This window comes from Macaca fascicularis, chromosome 1 (assembly GCF_037993035.2).
Source record: "Macaca fascicularis isolate 582-1 chromosome 1, T2T-MFA8v1.1".
Lineage (NCBI taxonomy): Eukaryota > Metazoa > Chordata > Mammalia > Primates > Cercopithecidae > Macaca > Macaca fascicularis.
Genome location: NC_088375.1, coordinates 70151851 through 70175459, shown reverse-complemented (window position 1 = coordinate 70175459; position 23609 = coordinate 70151851). Strand labels below are relative to the sequence as shown.

General features: G+C 38.5%; 2 protein-coding genes and 1 non-coding gene across 11 annotated transcripts in view; 1 reads left to right on the top strand and 2 right to left on the bottom strand.

Moving 5' to 3' along the window:
• The window catches only part of PACC1 (proton activated chloride channel 1), a 44303-nt gene extending 42614 nt beyond the window's left edge, over positions 1–1689 (top strand). For 6 of the 8 annotated variants that reach the window (XM_074035988.1, XM_005540780.4, XM_065541408.2 and 3 more), the window contains one exon: positions 237–1133. In XM_074035988.1, coding sequence (XP_073892089.1) covers positions 237–398 — 162 coding nt within the window. In that variant the 3' untranslated portion in view covers positions 399–1133. Of the gene's footprint in view, positions 1–236 lie in introns of all 8 variants that reach the window. The other 2 variants (XM_074035991.1, XM_065541416.2) reach the window with 1 other exon arrangement.
• A 2025-nt stretch (positions 1690–3714) lies between these two features.
• Positions 3715–23609, bottom strand: part of PPP2R5A (protein phosphatase 2 regulatory subunit B'alpha) — a 75900-nt gene continuing 56005 nt past the window's right edge. For both annotated transcript variants that reach the window (XM_005540775.5, XM_065541400.2), the window contains exons 5-13: positions 19762–19892; positions 18394–18453; positions 16980–17088; positions 16229–16282; positions 8626–8676; positions 8238–8357; positions 8023–8150; positions 6789–6890; positions 3715–4941 (exon numbers count right to left, since the gene is read on the bottom strand). In XM_005540775.5, coding sequence (XP_005540832.1) covers positions 4809–4941; positions 6789–6890; positions 8023–8150; positions 8238–8357; positions 8626–8676; positions 16229–16282; positions 16980–17088; positions 18394–18453; positions 19762–19892 — 888 coding nt within the window. In that variant the 3' untranslated portion in view covers positions 3715–4808. The remainder of the gene's footprint in view (positions 4942–6788; positions 6891–8022; positions 8151–8237; positions 8358–8625; positions 8677–16228; positions 16283–16979; positions 17089–18393; positions 18454–19761; positions 19893–23609) is intronic.
• Positions 12307–12441, bottom strand: LOC123571097 (small nucleolar RNA SNORA16B/SNORA16A family). Its single transcript, XR_006695268.1, has one exon. It is a non-coding gene; the product is annotated as a small nucleolar RNA SNORA16B/SNORA16A family (small nucleolar RNA).

Genomic DNA, 23609 nt, shown 5'->3' with positions numbered 1-23609 from the left:
TACTAAAAATACAAAAAATTAGTTGGCCATGGTGGCACGTGCCTGTAGTCCCAGTTACTCGGGAGGCCGAGGCAGGAGAAGTGCTTGAACCTGGGAAGCAGAGCTTGCAGTGAGCCGAGATCGTGCCACTGCACTCCAGCCTGGGCGACAAGAGCGAAACTCCGTCTCAAGAAAAAAAAAAAAAAGAATCAAGACTGAAGCAAACCAGTAATCCTATGTTTCTGTTTGCTTCACAGATAATCACTGCCAATCCTTGGAACACAATTGCTCTTCTCTGTGGCGCCTTCTTGGCATTATTTAAAGCAGCAGAGTTTGCCAAACTGAGTATAAAATGGATGATCAAAATTAGAAAGAGATACCTTAAAAGAAGAGGTCAGGCAACGAGCCACATAAGCTGAAGTCACCTCGCGTTGTTTATAGAACTGTCCACATCAATGGGAGTTGTCATCACTTCCACTTTGTAAACTGAGCTATCAACAATCCTGTACTCACTTGAAGAAATGGGGCCTTGCTGAGAGGAACAGCATGTCAAACTGGAACTTCTAACCTCGCCCTAAAAGAGGCCGTGTAGAGCCTAATAGAAGAGAGCTAATAGATAACCTACACGTTATTTAAATATTTAAATTATTAATAAACTTTCTAAAGAGCTGGCCAATGACTTTTTGAATAGGGTTTGTAGAAGATGCCTTTCTTCCTGTTTGGTTCATTGTATTGTATTAGGTTAAGCTCTACTAGGGTAATGAAGGCTCTACTTTTCACTTGTTAAAAGTAGACAAAAGAGTGTGATTTTCTTTTTCTAAAAATCCTATCAAGACGTGCAAGTCATGCTTCGGAGCCTATGCACTGGACACAGAGGCAAAACCCTATGACTTTGGCGTCATCTGCTGTTGATGTCTAGCTTCTGACATGCTCTTTGATATGTTAAATGTTAAATGAGACTTTAAAGCTACTAGAAACTAGTAATTAAGTTTCTTAATGGGCTGACTAGCCACCTACTTGTCTGGCTAGAATGTTTGTTGATGTATGAGTTTAGATTAACACTCAAAAGCACTAAGGACAGATGTACATACTAGGTGCCTACTCAGTGTATTTTGATGATTTCATTAACAGGTAAATAAAAGGTTAATACAAAAGGAATGAGTGTGACAGTATGCATATCTGCTCAATCATCGGGCACAATTATTTTCATTTGGTGACTTCCAAAGACAAAAAGGTAGTATGAGTCTGGACTCCCAAGATGGATGGATCTGACTCCCAAGGTATGTTCTAACTGCTTCCAGGGAAGGGTTTGTTAGGCATGGTGACTGATGGCAGGTGTCCAGGAAGAGTGACCTGATGCCCCCGAGTAAACTGGGTTAACTCTTTACTGTGTCCACAAAACTACCCATCACCTGAGGAAGGGGCACACGCAGTATGACTCTCAAACAGCTTTTAGCCTAGCCTTTGACAGAGATGAGTATGCATTAAAAAAAAAAATCTATTTTTCACATTAAGGTTCTAAAAATTGTTTCTGGAGTTTTAAATTATCTCTGTGCCTGTTGCTTCATAGAGGACTTGGTAGCATTTTTTAAATTTTGTAATCTGGCTTCTGATAATCCAAAGGGAATAACTCAAATGTTTGAACAGGCATTTTAAATGGGAAGGAACTGTTTTTTGATTGAATGATTAAAAGTGAACTGTATAAAGAAATATTCCCTGCCACTTTTCTGCTCCACAGAAGCATGAGAATTCAAGTTTTAGCCTAGGTCTCTTTATAAAATCTTATTTTATTGCAGGGCAAATGCAAAGCCAGGCATAAAAGCTTACATTAACAGTACTGATAAAAAGGGGGGGTATGTTTTTTTAAAGCATGTCTAACAATCTGTCACTTTTATTTATTTTTTCTTTTTTTTCTTTGGAGACAGAGTCTCACTCTGTTGCCTAGGCTGGAGTGCAGTGGTGCTATCTCAGCTCATTGTAACCTCTGCCTCCCAGGTTCAAGTGATTCTCCTGCCTCAGCCTCCCGAGTAGCTGGGATTACAGGCACGTGCCACCTCGCCTGGCTAATTTTTGTATTTTTAGTAGAGACAGGGTTTCACCATATTGGCCAAGCTGGTCTCAAACTCCTGAGCTCAAGCAATCCACCCGCCTCAGCCTGCCAAAGTGCTGTGATTACAGGCGTGAGGCACTGTGCCCGGCCAGTCACTTTAATATTACTTAAATATCTAATAAAATTTGTTTCAATGAACATACTATATTCTCTATATTGTAGAAAGTTGAGGTCGGGCATGGTGGCTCATGCCTGTTATCCCACCACTTTGGGAGGCTGAGGCAGGTGGATCACCTGAGGTCAGGAGTTCGAGATCAGCCTGACTAACATGGTGAAACCCCATCTCTACTAAAAATGCAAAAATTAGCCGGGCGTGGTGGTGCGTGCCTATAATCCTAGCTACTTGGGAGGCTGAGGCAGGAGAATCACTTGAACCAAGGAGACCGTGCCACTGCACCCCAGTCTGGGCAACAGAGCAACACTCCATCTCAAAAAAAAAAAACCAAAAAACAATAGTCGAGAGACCTATTAAATGTGCTTTCATGTAAGCACATAATTAGGAAGTCAACGATTTTACCTTTTCAGAGAGAAAAACCTTTATTAGCTGTAACCTGTCAAAATCTACTCTGGTTGCTCTTCAGTAAAAGAAATATACCTTCTACAGAATAAGACATTTAGACATAACCTTCACTTTCTGGAAAGGCAGGTGCTTGCCTTTTCCTTCTGTTTTGTGTAGGATCATCATTTTTAACTGTGCTGTCTCCCAGCTGTCAGCAATACTGGCTGACCCTGGGTGAGTGTAGAGAATCTGGAAGGAACACCTTAACCTGATGGCCATGACAAGATGACTCTGCAATACCTACTACTTGAGAAAAATAAAATATGAGCTATTGTTGTAAAAGGAAGAATTCTGGTGTTCTTCCTTTTGGTACAGTGCTTTCATGATGACCTGGGAGTAGTGTACACACCCTGTACTAGAGTTAATATTAAAGCAGAAGTAAACATCAGTAGTGGATAACACTTTATTACAATAATGTCTGATTTCTTTTTTTTATGAGACAGAATCTTGCTCTGTTACTCAGGCTGGAGTGCAGTGGCGCCATCTTGGGTCATTGCAGGCTCAAGCGATTCTCCTGCCTCAGCCTCCCGAGTAGCTGGGATTACAGGCGCCTGCCAGCATGCATGGATAATTTTTATATTTTTAGTAGAGACAGAGTTTCACCATCTTGGCCAGGCTGGTCTTGAACTCCTGACCTCAGGCGCAGGTAATCAGCCCGCCTCGGCCTCCCAAAGTGCTAGGATTACAGGCGCGAGCCACTGCGCCCAGCCAATAATACCTGATTTCTAACTGTGCCACAGGCTCCCTGCTCTTCACTAAAAGTGCTATTTATTATGGATTATGAAAAACTAGCTTCAAAGTAAATTAAACTTATCCTGTTAACATACAAGGACATGAAAGATGATGGAAGGATATCCTAGAACTTAGAATTTTATGCAAATGTTCTGTAAAACATATTTTGGTAAAGGGCTAGAAGACTCAACCTTGGCACACAATCTTCCTATTTTTAAATTAGACTTCATCCCACAATTTGTCTTAAAAGTTTCTATAAATATACGTATGTATGTAAAAAGGGGGGCAGGCTTCTGTATGCCTAAGCTTAGAGCTAAAAGAAGCAAAGATGACATAAGGCAAAATACAAACATAGACTTTATTAAATGCTGCTCAATCCCCCAATGAAGATCTTTCATTACAAAACAGTTTTCCACACAACTGCAAGTTAAGAGATTGGAATGGTACTCTGATAACAAAAGATGTGAGAAATACTTGACCAAGTAAAAACATACAAGACCTCTATATAGTCAACCTTTTCAGAGCTCTACAGAGGAAGCCTACTGCATTTCCTTTAAATAAAGCCAGGCAGTGACAACTAGTGCTCTGTATCACCACACTGTGGGACTCAAAGCCTCCATCCCTGGGTCAGGAGGGACTAGGTGAAGGGCTGGTCGTGAGGACTGGAAAGGCCCTGCCTTCAGCCTTTGAGAGGAAGAGGAGGAATGAATTGAGAGGCAAGCTGGGTAATTCACCTGAGCTGCCTCTACCCATCTGTTACCACTCTGGGGAATTGCAGAGGAAGGGGGATATTCATGAGGAACAATCTGAAGAATTTTGGTTTACTTTCCCAGCTTTTATTTATATTTTGTGCTTTAAAAAGCCTGGAGATTTAAGGTTTTGCCTAAATTCCAGAGTACAGTAATATATTTATTGAGGGAGGGGTTAGGGCAGGTAATTCCCCCCATCATATTTCTGGGTGAGACAAAGAGAAGGGTAAGGATGATACCTTAGTTTTATTTTAGGAAGTATTCTTTTTCCTAGGATGTAACTAAGGTTTGCAGCAGTGTGAAAAGCACATTATAAAAGGGAAAAATATACAGAGCAGACTACCATATCTATGTGCAACACAATCAAAGAAGAATTCAAGTCATAATTCTTACCACTCCCATAATTATCTCACTCATATCATAGATGATAAAATTCATTCATTTCTGTGAAACTTCAGAAGTGACACAATAAATCCAATGATTAGACAATGGTTACAATATACTGTGGCCATGATACAGCACAGGGCTACGTTTAGTCCATATATTTTTCCATTTACAGTTGCCAGAAAAAATTGGCCTTTTAATTATATTATACTGATGAGGTTTGTTTTGTAATTTTTACATATTTCAAAAAAGCATACAAAACTGTGCCTATCCGGCAGAGGTGGGAGGCTTTTTTTTATTCGGCACTTGTATTGCTGAGAATACTGTGCATGTTGTAAGCACTATTCTGTTTTTCTAGGGCTTTCTTTAGCTTTAGCTCCTCTAATTTTTTCCATAATTCTTCACGTTCCAATTCCTTCTTTTTCTCTCTGTAGATAAACCAAAAGTTTTGTAATCAGAAATTATTTCAGAACCCAAAGAGAGGTGCTGTTTGACAGCTTACTGGAGAACACATTACTCACCCACATTTCACTTAAATCTGTCTGCTAAAAGCTTTGGAGTCCACTTACCTGGAGCACCTAATTTCTTCTTGTCACTCTCCTAAATGTACGGAGTCTGCATCTTCTGTACCAGCTAGACATTACTACTTGCTTTCTGTCCCCTACACATTATCACTACAACACTGTGCTTTATAGTCAACAAGGTACTTACACATTAATTTTCTCATGTTAACATCTTGCAGTTGTAGTAGTCCAATCACTATTACAAAGGCTGAAGGGGCTGGCCACTAGGTCAGTAGGAAGCACTTCCTTCACACCAGGCAGAAGCCACATCATTTTTGCCACTAACAGCCACATCTCTAGCCACTAACCAGTTTGTATCTTACTATGTCCTATCTTTTACATGTCAAATGAAAATTTTCGTTTCAGTAATCTCTCTATAAAACAAAATGAAAGTCAAAATATTTCATACGTCGTTTCAACTACTTAATTTCAGTTCTAAGGAAAACATTTCCGAATAACTTGGACCAGTCTATTCTGAAAGGCTACATGAACATGTAAAACATAGGCTTACAATTCTGCAGTTATGAGTTAAAAGGACAAATCCTTTTAAAGGATTTGCTGATTTATGCAGATAAGAAAAATTGATTATATTCTTAGTCATGCGAAATATGTATTTTTCAAATACAAGTTTCCTATGATCCTAGTCATCTTATTTTTCTTCCCATTGCTTCCTGAGGCTCAAAACATGTACTTAATTTCTATTCCTGCCTGAATGCTGCTATTTAAAGCAAATAATGCATAGAGTTAGTTATTAATGGGCTAGATGGCTTTGAAGAAAGGCTATCCATTTTCTACTTTAAGATAACCATAACTAGGAACTTGTCAAAATAGATGAGCTTTTCTAAACAGAACAGGTAATATGCTTACTAGAAGTAAATGGTAACTATTATCCTCAAATGATGGGTGGGCTCAGGTACACTGGTTACTAACCACTTAAGTTTAAGAAAGCGCTTCTTGAGTTTGAAGTAAACATATGAGAAGAAAGTAATTTTTGAAAGATTATCTTATAGTAATTTATGAAATTCTCAAAAAGAAGTAATCACTAAGCCATGTTCCTAAAGGCTGATATATGCTAACATTTATACTCTAAAATATGTATTATTGCAAGGAACAATATATTAATAGTACCCTAAGCCATATCATTATGTGAATTCCCTCTTCCCAAAGGAGAACTATGCTGACATTAAAATACCACCTTCTGATAATCCATAGCCTAAGAATTACCTACTGCTAACAAAGAACACTTGAAAAGTAAAGCTTACTCTGGAAGCCCACGTGGACAAAAAGGATTTCCGTAAATGCATGGATTAAAAAATCAAATTGTACAAATTGATATTTAAAATTCAGCATAAATTATATTTCATATGCAGATGCTAACAGACTGAGGAAATCTAAGGCTCAGAATGAGATAAACAGGATTTATGATCCACATTAAAATCATAATCTAACCATTAGAGGAAGTAAATTATGTAACTACCCTCAAAAATAGATGTTACTGCTTTTTCTGCTTTAACAAATTTATAAAAATACTGGGGCTAGTTTATCTGGAAATGACTTATGTGTTAAGAGACTTTCACATTGTAATATTTACTATAAGGTAATTAACTTCTTAAATATCAAAATCTGAACTGAGAGCAGATACCTTCCTGAACTGAATCACATTCAACTAACATAAAATGTAGAGAAATTTTGTAATTCAAAATATCAAATACCTCTGTCTTTCAGCTTTGTATGAGCTAGTAAGGTCATCGAAAAGCTTGCCATTCATTTCCATTAGGGTTTTCAGCACATTGTATACCAGTGCTACAATGGTCCTGAAATGAAAATGAGCCAGTCCTGAGTTATGATACTGCTAACAGAGAGGAAATGTTAACACTATGGTCTCTAAAATGGTTTAAAGGTTGGCTGATTCATTTAATCCATTTTAGAGATGATAAAACTGAGGCTCAAGAGGTTTGTAATATGCTCAAGGTCATACAGCAAGTGGTGGTAGAGAGAGTCTAAGAAAAATCTTTTCCACTTTATCATGCTTAAATTGTAGTTAAAAATGTTCACTATAGTTATCTTCATTTCTGCTTTACAGTCTCATGTCTGAAATCCTGAGTAACAACATTAAAAGATGAAAAAGATCCAATTACCAAAACTTATAAGAAAAGTAGAAAGCCAGATAAGGATGTTAAAGAAGTTAGAATATATTACCCTTAGCACTTCGGCTTTCCCCTAGGACAGTGCCACTTATAGAGGTGAGACTATACACTGGGAGCAGACCAACACAACTCTGCATTAACGAAGTAGTTTGTGCATCCTCTGCAAATGTTCAGTTGGTCTCTCCAACAGGGTTTCACCACACTCTGGTGCAGAATGGTATACCAGATAGTCCACCCTCCAGGGAGATTTGCAATTTTAAACTGATATGAAGGCTGGGCACAGTGGTTCATGCCTATAATCTCAGCACTTTGGGAGGCCAAGGTGAGATCATCACTTGAGATCACGAGTTTCAGTCCAGCCTGGGCAATATACTAAGACCTCAAGTGTCCAAAAAAATAAAAATAAAAATTGGCTGGGTATGGTGGTGTACACCTGTGGTCCTAGCTACTCGGGAGGCTGAGGCAGGAGGATTGCGTGAACCCAGGAGTTTGAGGCTATGGTGAGCTATGATCACACCATTGCACTCCGGCCTGGGCAACAGAGCAAGACTGTCTCTAAAAAAAGTTAAAAAATAAATTGACATTAAGACCACATAGTGAAGAACATACACAGACATTTATAACTTGATAAAGGTATATGTATATAAAATACAAAACAGAATACAACTGATGTTAACCTTGGAGTAACTTCCAAATCTGTAATAGGTTTCAGGTATGAGTTAGGAAATCAATGACAAAAAGGTTTTAAAAAAAATAAAGAAAGAAAAATAAAAATACGACCTATATAAAAGATACTTACGGATTCCAGTGTTCTTTGGAAATTTTGTACAAACTGGCAAACATAATTGGCAGAATTTTATCAATGTTCTCCTCAATCAAACTAAGAATATATTCATTATTCCAGAAGTACAATGCCCTTTCTGCAACCTAAAAAAAGACATTTAGAGAAATGTCAAAACTAAAATAGGAAAGAAATACTAGTGTAAAGTAAGGGCTTCACTGAAAACATCATACCTGAAAATGAGAACTGGATACACACTTGGATATCTGCTTGAAAAGTGGCTCTTCAATTTTTTTGAACTGTGTTGGTTCAATGACATCTAAGATTTCTTCAATTTCTCCTAAAAACATCACCTAGGTTAAAAAAATTTTATTTTAAGAAACATGATAAATTATGTGAAACTAATATAGAAACCATACAAATGAGAAGGTTAATCTGCAGAGTATACAATGGGCAAAAAAATGTCTGGGTGGCACAGAGTTTATTATAGCACAAGTCTTCTACCAAGTCTGTGTACATCTCCCGCTCGTTAGCAACAGCAATACAGCCAGCCCAAAGCAGCATAGCCCTGGGATTGACAAGTTCTAATAAAATGCACTACATTTAGTGAACAAAACCCACCTCTTTCTGACTGCAGGTTTTTGGCCAAAATTTCAGCAGTCCTCTGATCACCTGCGAAAAAGAAAAAGTTTAGCGTGAATTTAACAATGAAGCTAGTTAATCCCAGGGTATTTTCCATAGCTATGATTATATCAACACTCATTCTGAAGTAAATCAATATTGCTTAATATATAAGTGTATAAGCAGACTTTCTGCTCAGCTTTAGAATTTTATTAATTCAACAAATATTTACTGAGTGCCTACTATGTACCAGATACTGTTCTAGATGCTAGGGACACACTGATGTATAAGATAGATGAGGTCTCTGGTTTTCATAGAGCTTACATTCTAATGGAGCAAGACCAATGCAAGTGATCAATTAAACACATAAAAATTTAATAGTATGTGCTGCTACTTTTTTTTTTTTTTTTTTTGAGACAGAGTCTCGCTCTGTCGCCCAGGCTGGAGTGCAGTGGCCGGATCTCAGCTCACTGCAAGTTCCGCCTCCCGGGTTCACGCCATTCTCCTGCCTCAGCCTCCCGAGTAGCTGGGACTACAGGTGCCCACCACCTCGCCCGGCTAGTTTTTTGGTATTTTTTAGTAGAGACGGGGTTTCACCGTGTTAGCCAGGATGGTCTCGATCTCCTGACCTCGTGATCCGCCCGTCTCGGCCTCCCAAAGTGCTGGGATTACAGGCTTGAGCCACCGCACCCGGCCAGTATGTGCTACTTCTAAGAAAATAAAGGAAAATACAAGTTGGTGGGGTAAGAGGGAGGTTATTTTAGGGAGAAACCTTAAGGAACAGATGATTCCTGTTATTTAAACCAGTATGAAGCACAAAAAAGAGCCAGACAGCTTCCCAGTCTATTTCATGGCTAGTACAATCTTTATAACCAGAATACAATGAAACAAAAGAGACTATTCTTATTTATTTATTTATTTTGAGATGGAGTCTCACTCTGTCGCCCAGGCTGGAGCGCAGTGGTGTGATCTTGGCTCACTGCAACCTCAGCCTCCTGGGTTCAAGCAATTCTCTGCCTCAGCTTCTCGAGTAGCTGGCATTATAGGCGCCTGCCACCGCACCTGGCTAATTTTTGTATTTTTAGTAAAGACAGGTTTCAACATCTTGGCCAGGCTGGTCTTAAACTCCTGACCTTGTGATCTACCAGCCTCGGCCTCCCAAAGTGGAGACTATTTATTTAAATAAACATAGTTGAAAACATTTGCATTAAACTGAATCACAATAGAAGAATGCTATATGCCTAATTTTAACTTATTCCAGAAATGCCAGGATGGTTCGATTCATAGGTTAAAGGGGGAAATAAAAAACAGATCATTTTAAAAGATTTTCAAGTCATTTGACATTTTTAATTAACTATATATTCTGATAAAAAAATTAGTAAGCTAGAACTAAATGAATTTATCAGAAACCACCAGTAATCATTCTACACAATGATTTATTAGAGACAGGCTGTAAAACCATCTAGTCCTGGTGGTTTTGTGGAAGTAGATCTTTGATAGCTTTTTAGGTTACTTTATAGTCTGTCTGGTTCAGTAATGTGGAACACTAATTCAAATTAAAATTGAGAAGAATATTGTTTTGGAGATAATCCAGTAAGATAACAATGTGATGAATAATGTTGGAAAGGAATACCAGAATTACAATTACTTGTGTAAATATATATTTATATATCCCCTAAAACTTAAAAAAAAAAAAAAAAACCTGCAAGTTACTAGAGTAGGAAAATTCAGTATGTGGCCACATTAAAAAATATGTATATAAAAATCAATACCTTTATAAAACATCAGTAAAAATCAGATGAATAATAAAAAAGGTACTTTTCATAAGAACTGTAATGTGCATAAAGAATAAATTTGCAAGAAATATTTAAGACATATGGAGAAAAGTATAAAACTTTACTGAAGATCATAGAAGATTACAAATACAGTTATATGTCATTTAATGATGGGGATACGTTCTAAGAAATGTGTCGTTAGGCAATTTCATCATTTAAACATCGTAGTGTGTACTTACACCTAGATGGTATGGCCTACTACACACCTAGACTGTATGGTGTAGCCTTTTGCTCCTAGACTACAAACCTGTACAGGATGTTCTTGTACTGAATACTGTAGGCACTGTAGGCAGTTGTAACAACAGTATTTGTGTATCTAAACACAAAAGGTACAGTAAAAATATAGCATTATAATCTTATGGGATCACCATTTTTCTTTCTCTTTCTTTTGGAATCACCATTTCTCTCTCTCTCTCTCTCAACATTTCTCTCTCTTTTTGATGAGGCCTCACTCTGTTGCCTAGACTGCAGTGCAGTGACATGATCAGAGCTCACTGTAACCTTGAACTCCTAGGCTTAAGTGATCCTCCTGCCTCAGCCTCCCAAGTAGCTGGGACTGCGGGTGTATGCCACTGCACCTGGCTAATTTTAATTTTTTACTTTTTGTAGAGACGAGGTCTTGCTCTGTTGCCCAGGCGGTCTTAAAGTCCTGGCTTCAACCAATCCTCCTACCTTGGCCTCCCGAAGTGCTGGGATTACAGGCATGAGCAACCATGCCCAGTTCCATTTTTCTTTTTTAAGAGACAGTCTAGTCTTGCACTGTCAGCCAGGCTGGAGTGCACTGGTGTGATCACAGTTCACTGCAACCCCCTAGGCTCAAGAGATCCCCCTACCTCAGCCTCCCAAGTAGCTGGGAATACATTCCTGAGCCACCACGCCTGTCTCGGACTGCCATTTTATATGTAGCCTGTTATTAAACCAAACATCATTATGCAGCACATGACTGTAAATAAGTGAGGTGGTTCAATAATGTGCAGATATTATTTTTCCTGTACTTGATTTATAAGTAAATTTAATATAATTTCAATCAAATGCGAATTGAATTATTTTTTGGAACTAGAAACATTTATTCTAAAATCCATAAATATAAGCAAATGACAACAATTGTTTTTTTGGTGGAGGCAGTTAATAGAACAGAACCTATATTATGGATATCAGCAACTAAAACAAGATGATATTGGCAAATAAATGGAGAGAAAAGATATATATGAGTATCTAGACATACTCATGTATATATGAGTTTTAATATATGACAAAGGTGGCCTTTCAGTTCCATGGGAAACAGTGGTGGTCCTGGGACAGGTAGTTCACTATTTAGAAAGGAAAAATGTAACAGGCTCCTTTGGTTGGCAGCCTTTTATGATGACCTCGAGGATGAGCTTGTTTCCTGTCCTCACACCCTTGTGTAATCCCCTCTCCTTAAGTGTGAGCTGTCTAGTGTGACTTGCTTCTAACCAACAGAATGTCACTTCATGAATAAGTTACAAAAGATTGTGACTTCTGTCTTACTAGTAGACTCTTGCTGTCTTGGCTTTGATGAAGTAAGGTGCCATGCTGGAGAAACCTAGGTGACAAGGATCTGAGGGCGGGCTCTAGCCAACAGCCAGCCAAGATCTGAGGCTCTCAGTCCAACATAACATGACAAACTGAATTCTGCCAACATACATGTGAACTTAGAAGCAGATCCTTCCCCATCTGACACTTTATATGAGACCCAATTTCTGGCCAACACTCCAACTGAAGCTTTGTAAGAAACCCTGAAGCAGAGAGCCCACCTAAGCCATGACCAGATTCTTGATTCACAGCAACTAAGGCAACAAATGCTTGTTATTTTTCCTCCCAATGGAACTATATTTTCCCAAAATGTTGCAGATCAGTTACAGCAAACAGAACTGTGACCATCACGGAAAACTGTCACTCTCGGCTTCTTTTTGACCACAGCAGCTACATGGAAGCAGCTGCAGCTTTGATAAAGGCCATAAATGCTTGCTATTTTAAGCCAATAAATTTTGTGATCATTTGATATGCGTAATTGAAAATGAATGCAGGCCAGGCATGGTGGTTCAGGCCTGTAATCCCAGCATCGATCCTGAGATCGATACCAGCCTGGGCATCATGGTGAAACCCCATCTCATCTCTACCAAAAATACCAAAAAAAATAGCTGGGCGTGGTAGTGCATGCCTCTAGTCCCAGCTACTTGGGAGGCTAAGGTAGGAGGCTCACCTGAGCCTGGGAGGTCAGGGCTGCTGTGAGCCACAATCATACTACTGCACTCCATCCTGGGTGATGCAGTGAGCTCCTGTCTCAAAAAAAAAAAACAACCCAAAACACAAACAAAAAACCCAAATGCAGTTCCTTACCCTCATCATACACAAATTTCAATGTCGGATAGTACTGAATAATGAACAGTGGGTTGACTAGTGGCCCCCAAAAAGATGTCAATGTGGGCCAGGTGCAGTGGCTTACAACTATAATCCTAGCACTCTGGAAGGCTGAGGCAGGCAAACTGCCTGATTTCAGGAGTTCGAGACCAGCCTGGGCAACATGACGAAACCCCGTCTCTACTAAAAATACAAAAAAAAAAAAACAACTAGCCAGGCGTGGTATTGCGCGCCTGTTATCCCAGCTACTCGGGAGGCTGAGGCACGAGACTGCTTGAATCTGGGAGGTGGAGGTTGCAGTGAGCTGAGATCGTGCCACTGACTGCACTCCAGCCTGGGCAACAGAGTGAGTCTCTGTCTCAGAAAAAAAAAGAAAAGAAAAAGATAAAAAAATTATTTTGGGGCTCAAGTTAGATTTTCTTGGAATAAGAAAGGTGTTTTGTTTTGTTTTGCTTGTTTTATAAAAATGCAGCTTTGCGTGGAAGGAAAGGTTTACACTGCCAAAAAAATGAAAGTTTTGAAAGTCATGCCGACTCTTCATTTTTTTCCTCTTTACATGGAAACTTAGCTGTAATGAATATTTAGTTAATTCTTTCACCCTGTACTTTTTTTTTTTTTTGAGATGGAGTCTCACTCTGTTGCCCAGGCTGGAGTGTAGTGCTGTGATCTCCGCTCAGTGCAACCTCCGCCTCCTGGGTTCAAGCCATTCTCCTGCCTCAAGCAATTCTGCCTCAGTCTCCCAAGTAGCTGGGATTACAGGTGCCCACCACCATGCCCGGCTAATTTTTGTATTTTCAGTAGGGATGGAGTTTCATCATGTTGGCCAGGCTGGTCTTGAACTCCTAATCTCAGGTGATCCGCCTGCCTCAGCCTCCCAAAGTGCTGGGAATACAGGCTTGAGTAATAAATGAACAAAAGCTCTGAGCTAGTTATAACTTGTAGAAAGCTTTGATATGAATGCTTGCTTTCCAGAAAATTAGTATTAAGGCTCAAACCCAAGTAATATGGCACTGGAATGGCCTATGTTAGAAACTGCAAGATCTCTGTATCGAGAGATCTTTATGAGTTGGAAAATATTTTCCTTTCTTAACCCGGGTATTTATCTTCCTCTCTCTCCTCATCCTGCTCCTATTTTCATTAACCCAGCTCAGCCAAGCCAGATAAAAGCTGAGTAACTGGCCATCATCCCTTGCCCTAATCGTCAAGTGCTTTTGTGTTTTTTTTTTGGTGCAATCTTGGCTCACTGCAACCTCCGCCTCCAGGGTTCAAGTGATTCCTGTGCCTCAGCCTCCCTAGTAGCTGGGATTACAGGCACACACCACCATGCCCAGCTAATTTTTTTTTTTTAAGTAGAAATGCGGTTTCACCATGTTGGTCAGGCTGATTTTGAACCCCTGACCTCAGGTGATCCGCCTACCTCAGCCTCCCAAAGTGCTGGGATTACAGGCATGAACCACTGTGCCCAGCCTCTATCTTCCATTCTTTAAAAATAAATCACCTGTCTTACTTGTCCACCCCAAATTAATTAAAATTTTATTTGTATACTATTTACCAAGCATGAACCATGACTTTTCAATATGTGTTATTATGGGTTTTCTTTTTCTCAATTCTAATGGGAGTTATCATGGATTTGTATTAAGGTTTTACTTTTTTCTTTTTTTTTTTTTTAAAGACAGTCTCACTCTGATGCCCAGGCTGGAGCACACTGGTATGAGCTCAGATCACTGCAGCCTACGCCTCCTGGATTCAAGCAATTCTTGTGCCCTCACTATCTGAGTAGCTGGGACTGTAGGCCCGTGCCACCATGCCCAGCTAATTTTTGTATTTTAACTAGAGACAAGGTTTCACCATGTTGGCCAGGCTGGTCTCAAACTCCTGGCCTCAAGTTATCTGCCTGCCTCAGCCTTCCAAAGTGCTGGGATTACAGTTGTGAGCCACTGCACACCCAGCCAAGTTTGAATCAACTTCAGAGGTTTATGTGGTTTCATTTGTAAATATATGATTTTTAATTCTCCTGAATTGTCTTTAAAAACTGTTTACAGCTAGCTGGGCGTGGTGGCTCATGCCTGTAATCCCAGCACTTTGGGAGGCTGAGGTGGGCGGACCACGAGGTCAGGAGATGGAGACCATCCTGGCTAACACAGTGAAACCCCGTCTCTACTAAAAATACAAAAAATTAGCTGGGTGTGGTGACGGGTGCCTGTAGTCCCAGCTACTTGGGAGGCTGAGGCAGGAGAATGGAGTGAACCCAGGAGGTGGAGCTTGCAGTGAGCCGAGATCACACCACTGCACTTCAGCCTAAGTGACAGAGCGAGACTCCGTCTAAAAAAAAAAACAAAACAAAACTGTTTACAGCGGTTTCTAGAAAACACTGTAAATCTAGAAGTAAAAAAAACTAAAAAAATTAAGGAGTAGAAAAATGTCTTTTGTTCCATTACACAAAGTTCAAGTGAAAGGGAGAATACTAAATATATAATTTTTTCAAGCATCCCTAGGGATAGCCTGAGAAGGCTCATAATATAGTAAAAATACATATATATTTTAGTTTTAATCCTTCAAACCCTTTGCTATTTACTAAATATTCATTAGGCTGCTGCTAAAGTGATTGTGGCTTTTGCCATTACTTTTAAATCTTTTAAAAGCACCAACCTAATACTAGGTAAATATTTAGATTTAACATGCCTAGAAAGCACTCTCTCAAAATACTTATACTTCACCAAGGTTAAAAAGTTTTCTATGCTTTTATACTTTTCTGTTTCCCCCTACTTCATCTTTTGTTTTTCTTGAATCATCAGTAAATTTTCATAACTAATTATGTTTTCACTCCTGAATTTTCATTCTAGAGGCAAATAACAGTAGAATTAAAAGACTAAGTTGCCTTGCTGGTTCATAAACAACTTTTATTCCAAGATTACATCTTAAATCACCAAAAGCAAGGAAATGTTTTCTATCCCTATCAAGTGGTTTATCGTTAATGAGTGGCAAAAATTCTATTATTAAAAACAAAACAAAATTCAAGGGAGTAGTAGTTTTGGGACCCTCGAAGTATGCTTTAATTCCAGAAGGTGAATGAAGATTTAAAAGATTATTGGTGAAGACAGTATGCATATAAAATTTCACTGTGGTCATCTGATCCTATCATTGTACATCTTAACTACTACATATTAATAGTAGTCTACATTTTGGTTATTCAAGACATATAACCATGAGAACTCTCCCCTCCTAACCCCTTCTTTGAATGCAGATTAATCTCACATTTCTTCTTCTAAATGATTTTAGCTTAAGGTACATTATTTTACTTAATAACTATAAAGGCTATAAAAAGAAAGCTACAATGAAATGCTATTAATGCAGACCAAAAACATGAAAATACATAGAACACTTACTGGCTCTGTTAGTGTTGTATCTTTCTCCAGGAACTGTACGACACAATATGCTAGCTAAAAGGTAAGGGACAGTTTATAAATATTACTGAGTGAGATAACATTTAATAATGTAGGATTTTTTTATATTTAGCCAATATTTTTTAGACTACCTCATTTTGACAAATTATTTTGATATATAAAAATATACTCACAATTGTGAATGAAATTGTGAAATACCTCAGTCATGAAACTATACTCACAATTGTGTAACTTTTTAGCCTTGAAAGTAACTTCAAGTTTAAAAAAGATTTTTTGCAGTAATTTCTGACTATAAAGTTAACTGAAGTAAGACTAGAGCTAACAATTTAGTTTTTCAGCATGTTTCTACATATATACCTATGCTGATATATTATTCTCTAAATATTAATAGAAGAGACCAAAATCTCTCTAACTAGGTCTAGGTTATTGCAGCTGGAAGAAACGTTCTGTAGATATGTGGGATTTATTGGAAGTCACATATTAGGTCAAGGCCTGGACTAAAATATGAGGAAAGTGTGTATCTTACACTTAAAGTGTAAGTGTAGATACAGAAATTAAATAATTGGTCTTAACAACTAAATATTTTAAAATGATAACAAAAATTTGCTTTGGGTAATTTTGTAAGCAAACTGCTTATACTTAAAACTGTCATCTCAGTATTTCTCAATTTCTCTGCCTTTATATTTGCCTTTGAAATAATATTCATTTCATTTGAAATTTTTCTGAAACTTACCTGAGCATGAAACAAAGCTAATCCTTTTGCAGTATGCATAGGAATAAGAACCTTCATTAGAAATTGTTTATGTTCTGCTTTCAGTGGCAATGCAAAGCCATTGATAATACTGGAGGGAAAAAAAGGCAGGGGAAGGGTTAAGTAGTTACTACTTTGTTTCTAAAAGCTGTCATATCCATGAGTACATAAGGAACAGTGCTCTGTTTCAATCCTGGTGTTGTATGACCGTTCATCTTCAAACTACTTTAGGAAGACTATTACTATGAAGTCTGTTCCTCTAAGTCATTTGATGATTCCAAAAGAAAATTAGGACTGTCAGTTAATTCCCAAGTAATTTCTATCTTTATTTTCTATCAAACCTGTCACTTTATGCGATGTTGCCTTTATTTTTCCCCCCAAGGCCCCAGGAGAGTCAGTATCATAATATTGTTAGAACGTTCAATATTTTCTGAAGTAAATGGGTAGTTTTTCTTACTTTGTTGGATAATCTGAAATTAAGAAGTAGTTCTCTCCACAATCATTTTCTACTATTAATAAAGGAAACTAAAATCATTCTCTAAATAGTAACAGAGGCCGGGCGCGGTGGCTCAAGCCTGTAATCCCAGCACTTTGGGAGGCCGAGATGGGCGGATCACGAGGTCAGGAGATCGAGAGACGATCCCGGCTAACACGGTGAAACCCCGTCTCTACTAAAAAATACAAAAAAATAGCCGGGCGAGGTGGCGGGCGCCTGTAGTCCCAGCTACTTGGGAGGCTGAGGCAGGAGAATGGCGTAAACCCGGGAGGCGGAGCTTGCAGTGAGCTGAGATCCGGCCACTGCACTCCAGCCTGGGTGACAGAGCAAGACTCCGTCTTAAAAAAAAAAAAAAAAAAAAAAAAAGTAACAAAAGGGTCTAAAATTCTCTTAATACTAATACGTAGTGAATAAAGAAGGCAAAATGTTATGGCAAAAGGTAATAAGAATTCAGTTGAGGCTGGGCGTGGTGGCTCATGCCTGTAATCCCAGCACTGTGGGAGGCTGAGGTGGGTGGACTGCCTGAGGTCAGGAGTTCAAGACCAGCCTGGCCAACATGGTGAAATTCCATCTCTACTAAAAATAAAAATACAAAAATTAGCTGGGCGTGGTGGCAGGCGCATGTAATCCCGGCTACTCAGGAGGCTGAGGCTGGAGAATTGCTTGAACCCGGGAGGCAGAGGTCGCAGTGAGCCAAGATCGTGCCATTGCACTCCAGCCTGGGCAACAAGAGTGAAACTCCAACTCAAAAAAAAAAAAACAAAAAAAAAAACTTCAGTTGAGAAACTATGGGCTCTACATTTAAACTCTAAAATATGACATAATTTCTTCAACCCCAGCTAAGATTTTAATACATAAAACATTCAAAGTTACTTCTTAGAACAAAAAAACCTGACCTACCTTCCTAATATTTCAAGAAGTTCAGCAACACCATTGAAATGTTCTGTTTCATATATAAACCTGAATTTAAAATAAAGACAGATGTAATCAAAATCAAACTTCAGAAAACTAAGAGAAACAGGCAGGAGGGTGAAGAAATCAATCCAAAGGACAGCTATTAGAAACACACAAGCATGTTTTGGGTCTTATCAGCTCTTTTGCCCCAAACCAATTAATTCATATCAGTCTTACAAAAGAAGATCTGTTTCCTAATGAACTACATATGCCTTTGCCAAAACTTGCCATATGTGAAGATAACAGATTGTCATTTCACCTGGAATATTCAACTTAATTTATAAGAAAGATAAGTTTTCTCAAAGAAATACTTTTTAAAATAAGAAACCTCTAATTATAGGGAAATCCAAGAGAAAAAGGCCCATATGTAATAAAGCCATTTTTAATCAGAATTTCTTTAAACCTGTAACTATATAGGCTGCATAGCTTTCCAAGATTAGGGTTGCCTTTAAAGCAGGGAGACATAAATAGAATAGGGTAGATATTTGAAATGGGCTTAGGAAGTGATGACAGAGAACTGCAGAAGGATACTCACGCTAGAGAAGGCAGGTGTTACTCATCTCTAATTGTTGCAATGTGGGAATAGTAACCAAATTTTGCCAGATCTTCAATTAATTAAAACAAACCAAACCTTAAATGTGGCTGTTGTTATGAAATCTCCTGATCTGAAGCAACTACTTAACAGATTAATATTTATAAAGTACACTTGGCTCTCTGTATCCACAGGTTCCATATCCGTGCATTCAATCAACTACAGATCAAAAATATTTTTTAAAAATAAATACAAATTTAAAATATAGAATAACATATATTTGCATAGCATTCACACTGTATTATTATTAAAGTAATCGAGAGATAAAGTATACAGGAGGATGTGTGGACGTTATATGCAAATACTATGCCATTTTATATAAGGGACTTTGGATTTTAGTATTAGCAGGGGCCTTGGAATCAGTCCCTCACAGATACTGAGGGATGACTACAAGCAAATGATAGGCCCCACATAAGAGGATTGCTTGAGTTCAGGAGTTCAAGACCAGCCTGGGCAACAAAGTATACAGACCTTGTCTCTACTAAAAGTCAAAAAAAATTAGCCAGGCGTGGTGGTGCACACCTGTCGTCCCACTACTTGGCAGGCTGAGAGAGGAAGATTGCTTGAGTCTGGGAGATGGGGGCTACAATGAGCTATGTTCTCACCACTGCACTCCAGCCTGGATGACAGAGTAAGACCCTATCTCAAAAAACAAAGACAACTTGAATACAAGAAGATATGTAGGAGGAAGAAGTGCAATATACAATAAATGATTAATTTACCTGAGGAAAATGTTGTTAATTTGTTTTCTGATGAATGCTCTTAATCCAAGAAATTTCCCATAAATTCGGTGCAGAACAGTCTTCAGGAAGTCACGTTCTCTGGGATCTTCACTATCAAAGAGCTCCAGGAGCTTTAAAAGAAATCTGAGAAATTACTTTTAAAAAATAATTGAGCTAAAGCTTTATTCTAATTTTGATTTGAAAGATTATCCATGACATCTTTCAAAAATTTTTTAGAGTTCTGCCTTACCACACTGACTTTATTCTTGCTAAGTAATGAAGTTGAGGAAAAGCTTAGGGAATATTTCTTCTCACTTATTTCACTTCAAAATATGACATTTACAATAAATATAAATATTTCAAAAAGTGGATTTTTCTTTACCTTCCCACTGATTTTAAAATTCCATCCTACTCTTGAATACTAAACAGGCTCACAATTTTGGAGTGTTAAAATTTGGGATTTTTAATGCTTTTTGAAAGTCAAAACTACATGGAAAATCTTTTAAGTTTTTAGATTGCAAGTCATCAAATAGTTTAAAAAAATCCATGTGTAAATGTATATTTCTAGTTTAATAGAAAGATGTACACATACTAAGACTACTTTTTGTGAATTTACAATAAATTCAAGATAGTTACCATGCCAACAGTTGAAAAATTAACGTTCAGTTATTAGGATAAAATATTGGCAGATACATACTAATAGAATAGAAATCAGATATAAAATAACACTAGAATAAAAGATGAGGCCAATTTTTTTTTTTTAAAGACAGAGTTTTGCTCTGTAGCCCAGACTGGAGGGTAGTGATGCAATCACAACTCACTGCAGCCTCGACCTCCTGGGGTCAAGAGATCCTCCTGCCTCAGTCTCCCAACTAGCTGGGACTACAGACGCATGCCACCATGCCCAGCTAATTTATATATTTTGGTAGAGATGGGGTTTCACCATGTTGCCCAGGCTGGTCTCAAACTCCTAAGTTCAAGCAATCCGCCCTCCTCAGCATCCCAAAGTGCCAGGATTATAGGCGTGAGCCACTATGACCAGTCTATAGCTTTTTCAGCTTAGCAAATAGCTAAAAAATTTTAAACCAGTTCCACAATCAGCACTCTCCTATACCTCAACTGGCCCAATCAGCGCACTCCTATATTCTGCACAACTTTTCAGCAAAACCTGAGAGAAGAGACTTTTGAAAAAGTTAAAGTCAAAATCTCAAATTTCCATTTACAATGGTAAAGAAACTTAATTTCTTCTGTCAAAAAAACCAATATTATATTTTAAACATTGAATTTTCTTAGAAAAATATAAAATACTCTCTTTAGAGTACAAATATCTGTAAAGCTGTCAAGGAATTTTATGTTCTGAACTTTCGTGTTTATAATTACAATAAAGATAGCAAGCTCTAAACCTCATCAGAAGTTCTTATTCCATTTTGTTTTGAATTATATATAATTGCTAACACATGCATCTGAAACCACAGTGGATGACTTAAGTCATATTTATATCTCCCAAAACAACTGACATACTTATAGTTTCCATTCTTTGTTTGCTAGGCTGTTGAGGCCCTCATGAGACTCCAGCAAAAAATATCTATGGAATATGAGAATTTTTGTTACTATACCTAATAAGTTCAGATCAAATTATTCTAATTAAAAATGGCAGCCAGGCAAAGTGGCTCTCAACTGTAATCCCAGCACTTTGAGAGGCCAAGGCGGGCAGATCACTTGAGGTCAGGTATTTGATACCGGCCTGACCAACATAGTGAAACCCTGTCTCTACTAAAAGTACAAACAAAAATTAGCCAGGCATGTCGGCACACCTGCAGTCCCAGCTACTTGGGAGGCTCAGTCAGGAGAATCGCTTGAACCTGGGAGGCAGAGGTTGCAGTGAGCCAAGATCCAGCCACTGCACTCCAGCCTGGGCAACAAGAGAGAAACAGCCATATAAACTGCTAAAAGCAATTACTGGGCCCTAGCTTCTCAGATAATTCAAACATTTAAAGTAGAAGGTAGAAATAGATCCTGCTCCACCAGTTTTATTCTTGCTGCCCTCACACCACAAAATAATACAGCAGCCTAAACACCTCAAGCTCTAGACTAACAAAGCACTAAGGCAACTGTTCCCCTCAACCTGTTATTGTATTAAATACAATTTCTTTTTTTTTTTTTTTTTTTTGAGACGGAGTCTCGCTCTGTCGCCCAGGCTGGAGTGCAGTGGCCGGATCTCAGCTCACTGCAAGCTCCGCCTCCCGGGTTCGGGCCATTCTCCTGTCTCAGCCTCCTGAGTAGCTGGGACTACAGGCGCCCGCCACCTTGCCCGGCTAGTTTTTTGTATTTTTTTAGTAGAGACGGGGTTTCACCGTGTTAGCCAGGAGGGTCTCGATCTCCTGACCTAGTGATCCGCCCGTCTCGGCCTCCCAAAGTGCTGGGATTACAGGCTTGAGCCACCGCGCCCGGCCTAAATACAATTTCATATGGCATTACTAGACCTCCCTACTGTATCCCACACAAGAGCTGCACAAGGAAATAAACAGGCGTTCATTTACAATTACCAAAATAACATAACTCCATTTAATCTAATTTTAGTCATGATTAAAATGTATATGTTACTGTTAATACACACCTAATATTTCTTTATAGTTTATGAATAGCTACTTCAATGGTTCAAGGAAATATTTTAGGCTGACAATGTTCTTCATTTATCAATCTTTCACAGCAACTGCTCAGAATACTTTATATGAGGTCAAGGGTAGTTACGAATGACCAAAAATGAGCTCTAAACATACCAAACTCACATTCGTAGAATCTTTATCATAGGGCACATACAAAGTAGTCTGAAGGATAGGAAAGGTCCTTGCAATGATTTTAATCCTGGCCTCAGCATCAAATTCCTAAAGAGGCCTGCATACTCAGGCCTAGAAAGGCTTAGTCTACTTCACAATTTTCTTTGGGGCTGGCCAATTCTATATAGTTAAAAAGGGGCCTTTAGGCCAGTGCAGTGCCTCACACCTGTAATCCCAGCACTTTAGGAGGCTGAGGCGGGAGGATCCCTTGAGGCCAGGAGTTCAAGACCAGCCTGGCCAACATGGTGAAACCCCATCTCTACTAGAAATAGAAAAAAAAAAAAAATCAGCAGGGCATACCCGTGGTGCGTGCCTGTAGTTCCAGCTACTTGGGAGGCTAAGGCAGGAGAACTGCTTGAACCTGGGAGGTGGAGGATGAAGTGAGCTGAGGTTGCACCACTGCGCTCCAGTCTGGGCAACAGAGCAAGACTCCCTCTCAAAAAAAAAAAAAAAAAAAAAAGAGGCCTTTAAATTTTTGAAAAGGTTTTGAAAATATATATTCTTAGAAATTGTGAATATGTAGGTTCTAAAAATAACAGCTAATAACCAGTTTATATAAAGAAAAAAGGCATCACAATTAACTTTACCTCCTTATATTCTTAATGATTCCATTTTATCTGTGGTTTAGAAATTGGGTGGTGGGATGCTTAGGTGCAAAAAGGAAAGAAAAAGGGAAAGGTAATTGATACTTAATGACAGGAAAGGAGCCTAAAGCCCAAATTCCTCACAATGATTCTATTCCTTTTTTCCCCTGTCATTTCAAAGTCCCAATGCTTAAAATATATGTCAAGTTCAAAGACTTACAAATGTAAAACAAAAGATTTCCCCTGGATTGAATGGTCATACCAAATTTTCTTAGATACTGCAGAAAGGCTTGTTTTTCTGGTATTTATAAAATAACTATGATACTTTAGGATTAAATAGGATAATCTGATTGACTTCATTAGACGCTTACCCTTGATAAAAATACTCATATTCTCAGAGCTACTTCACTTTTATTCTAATTGTTTG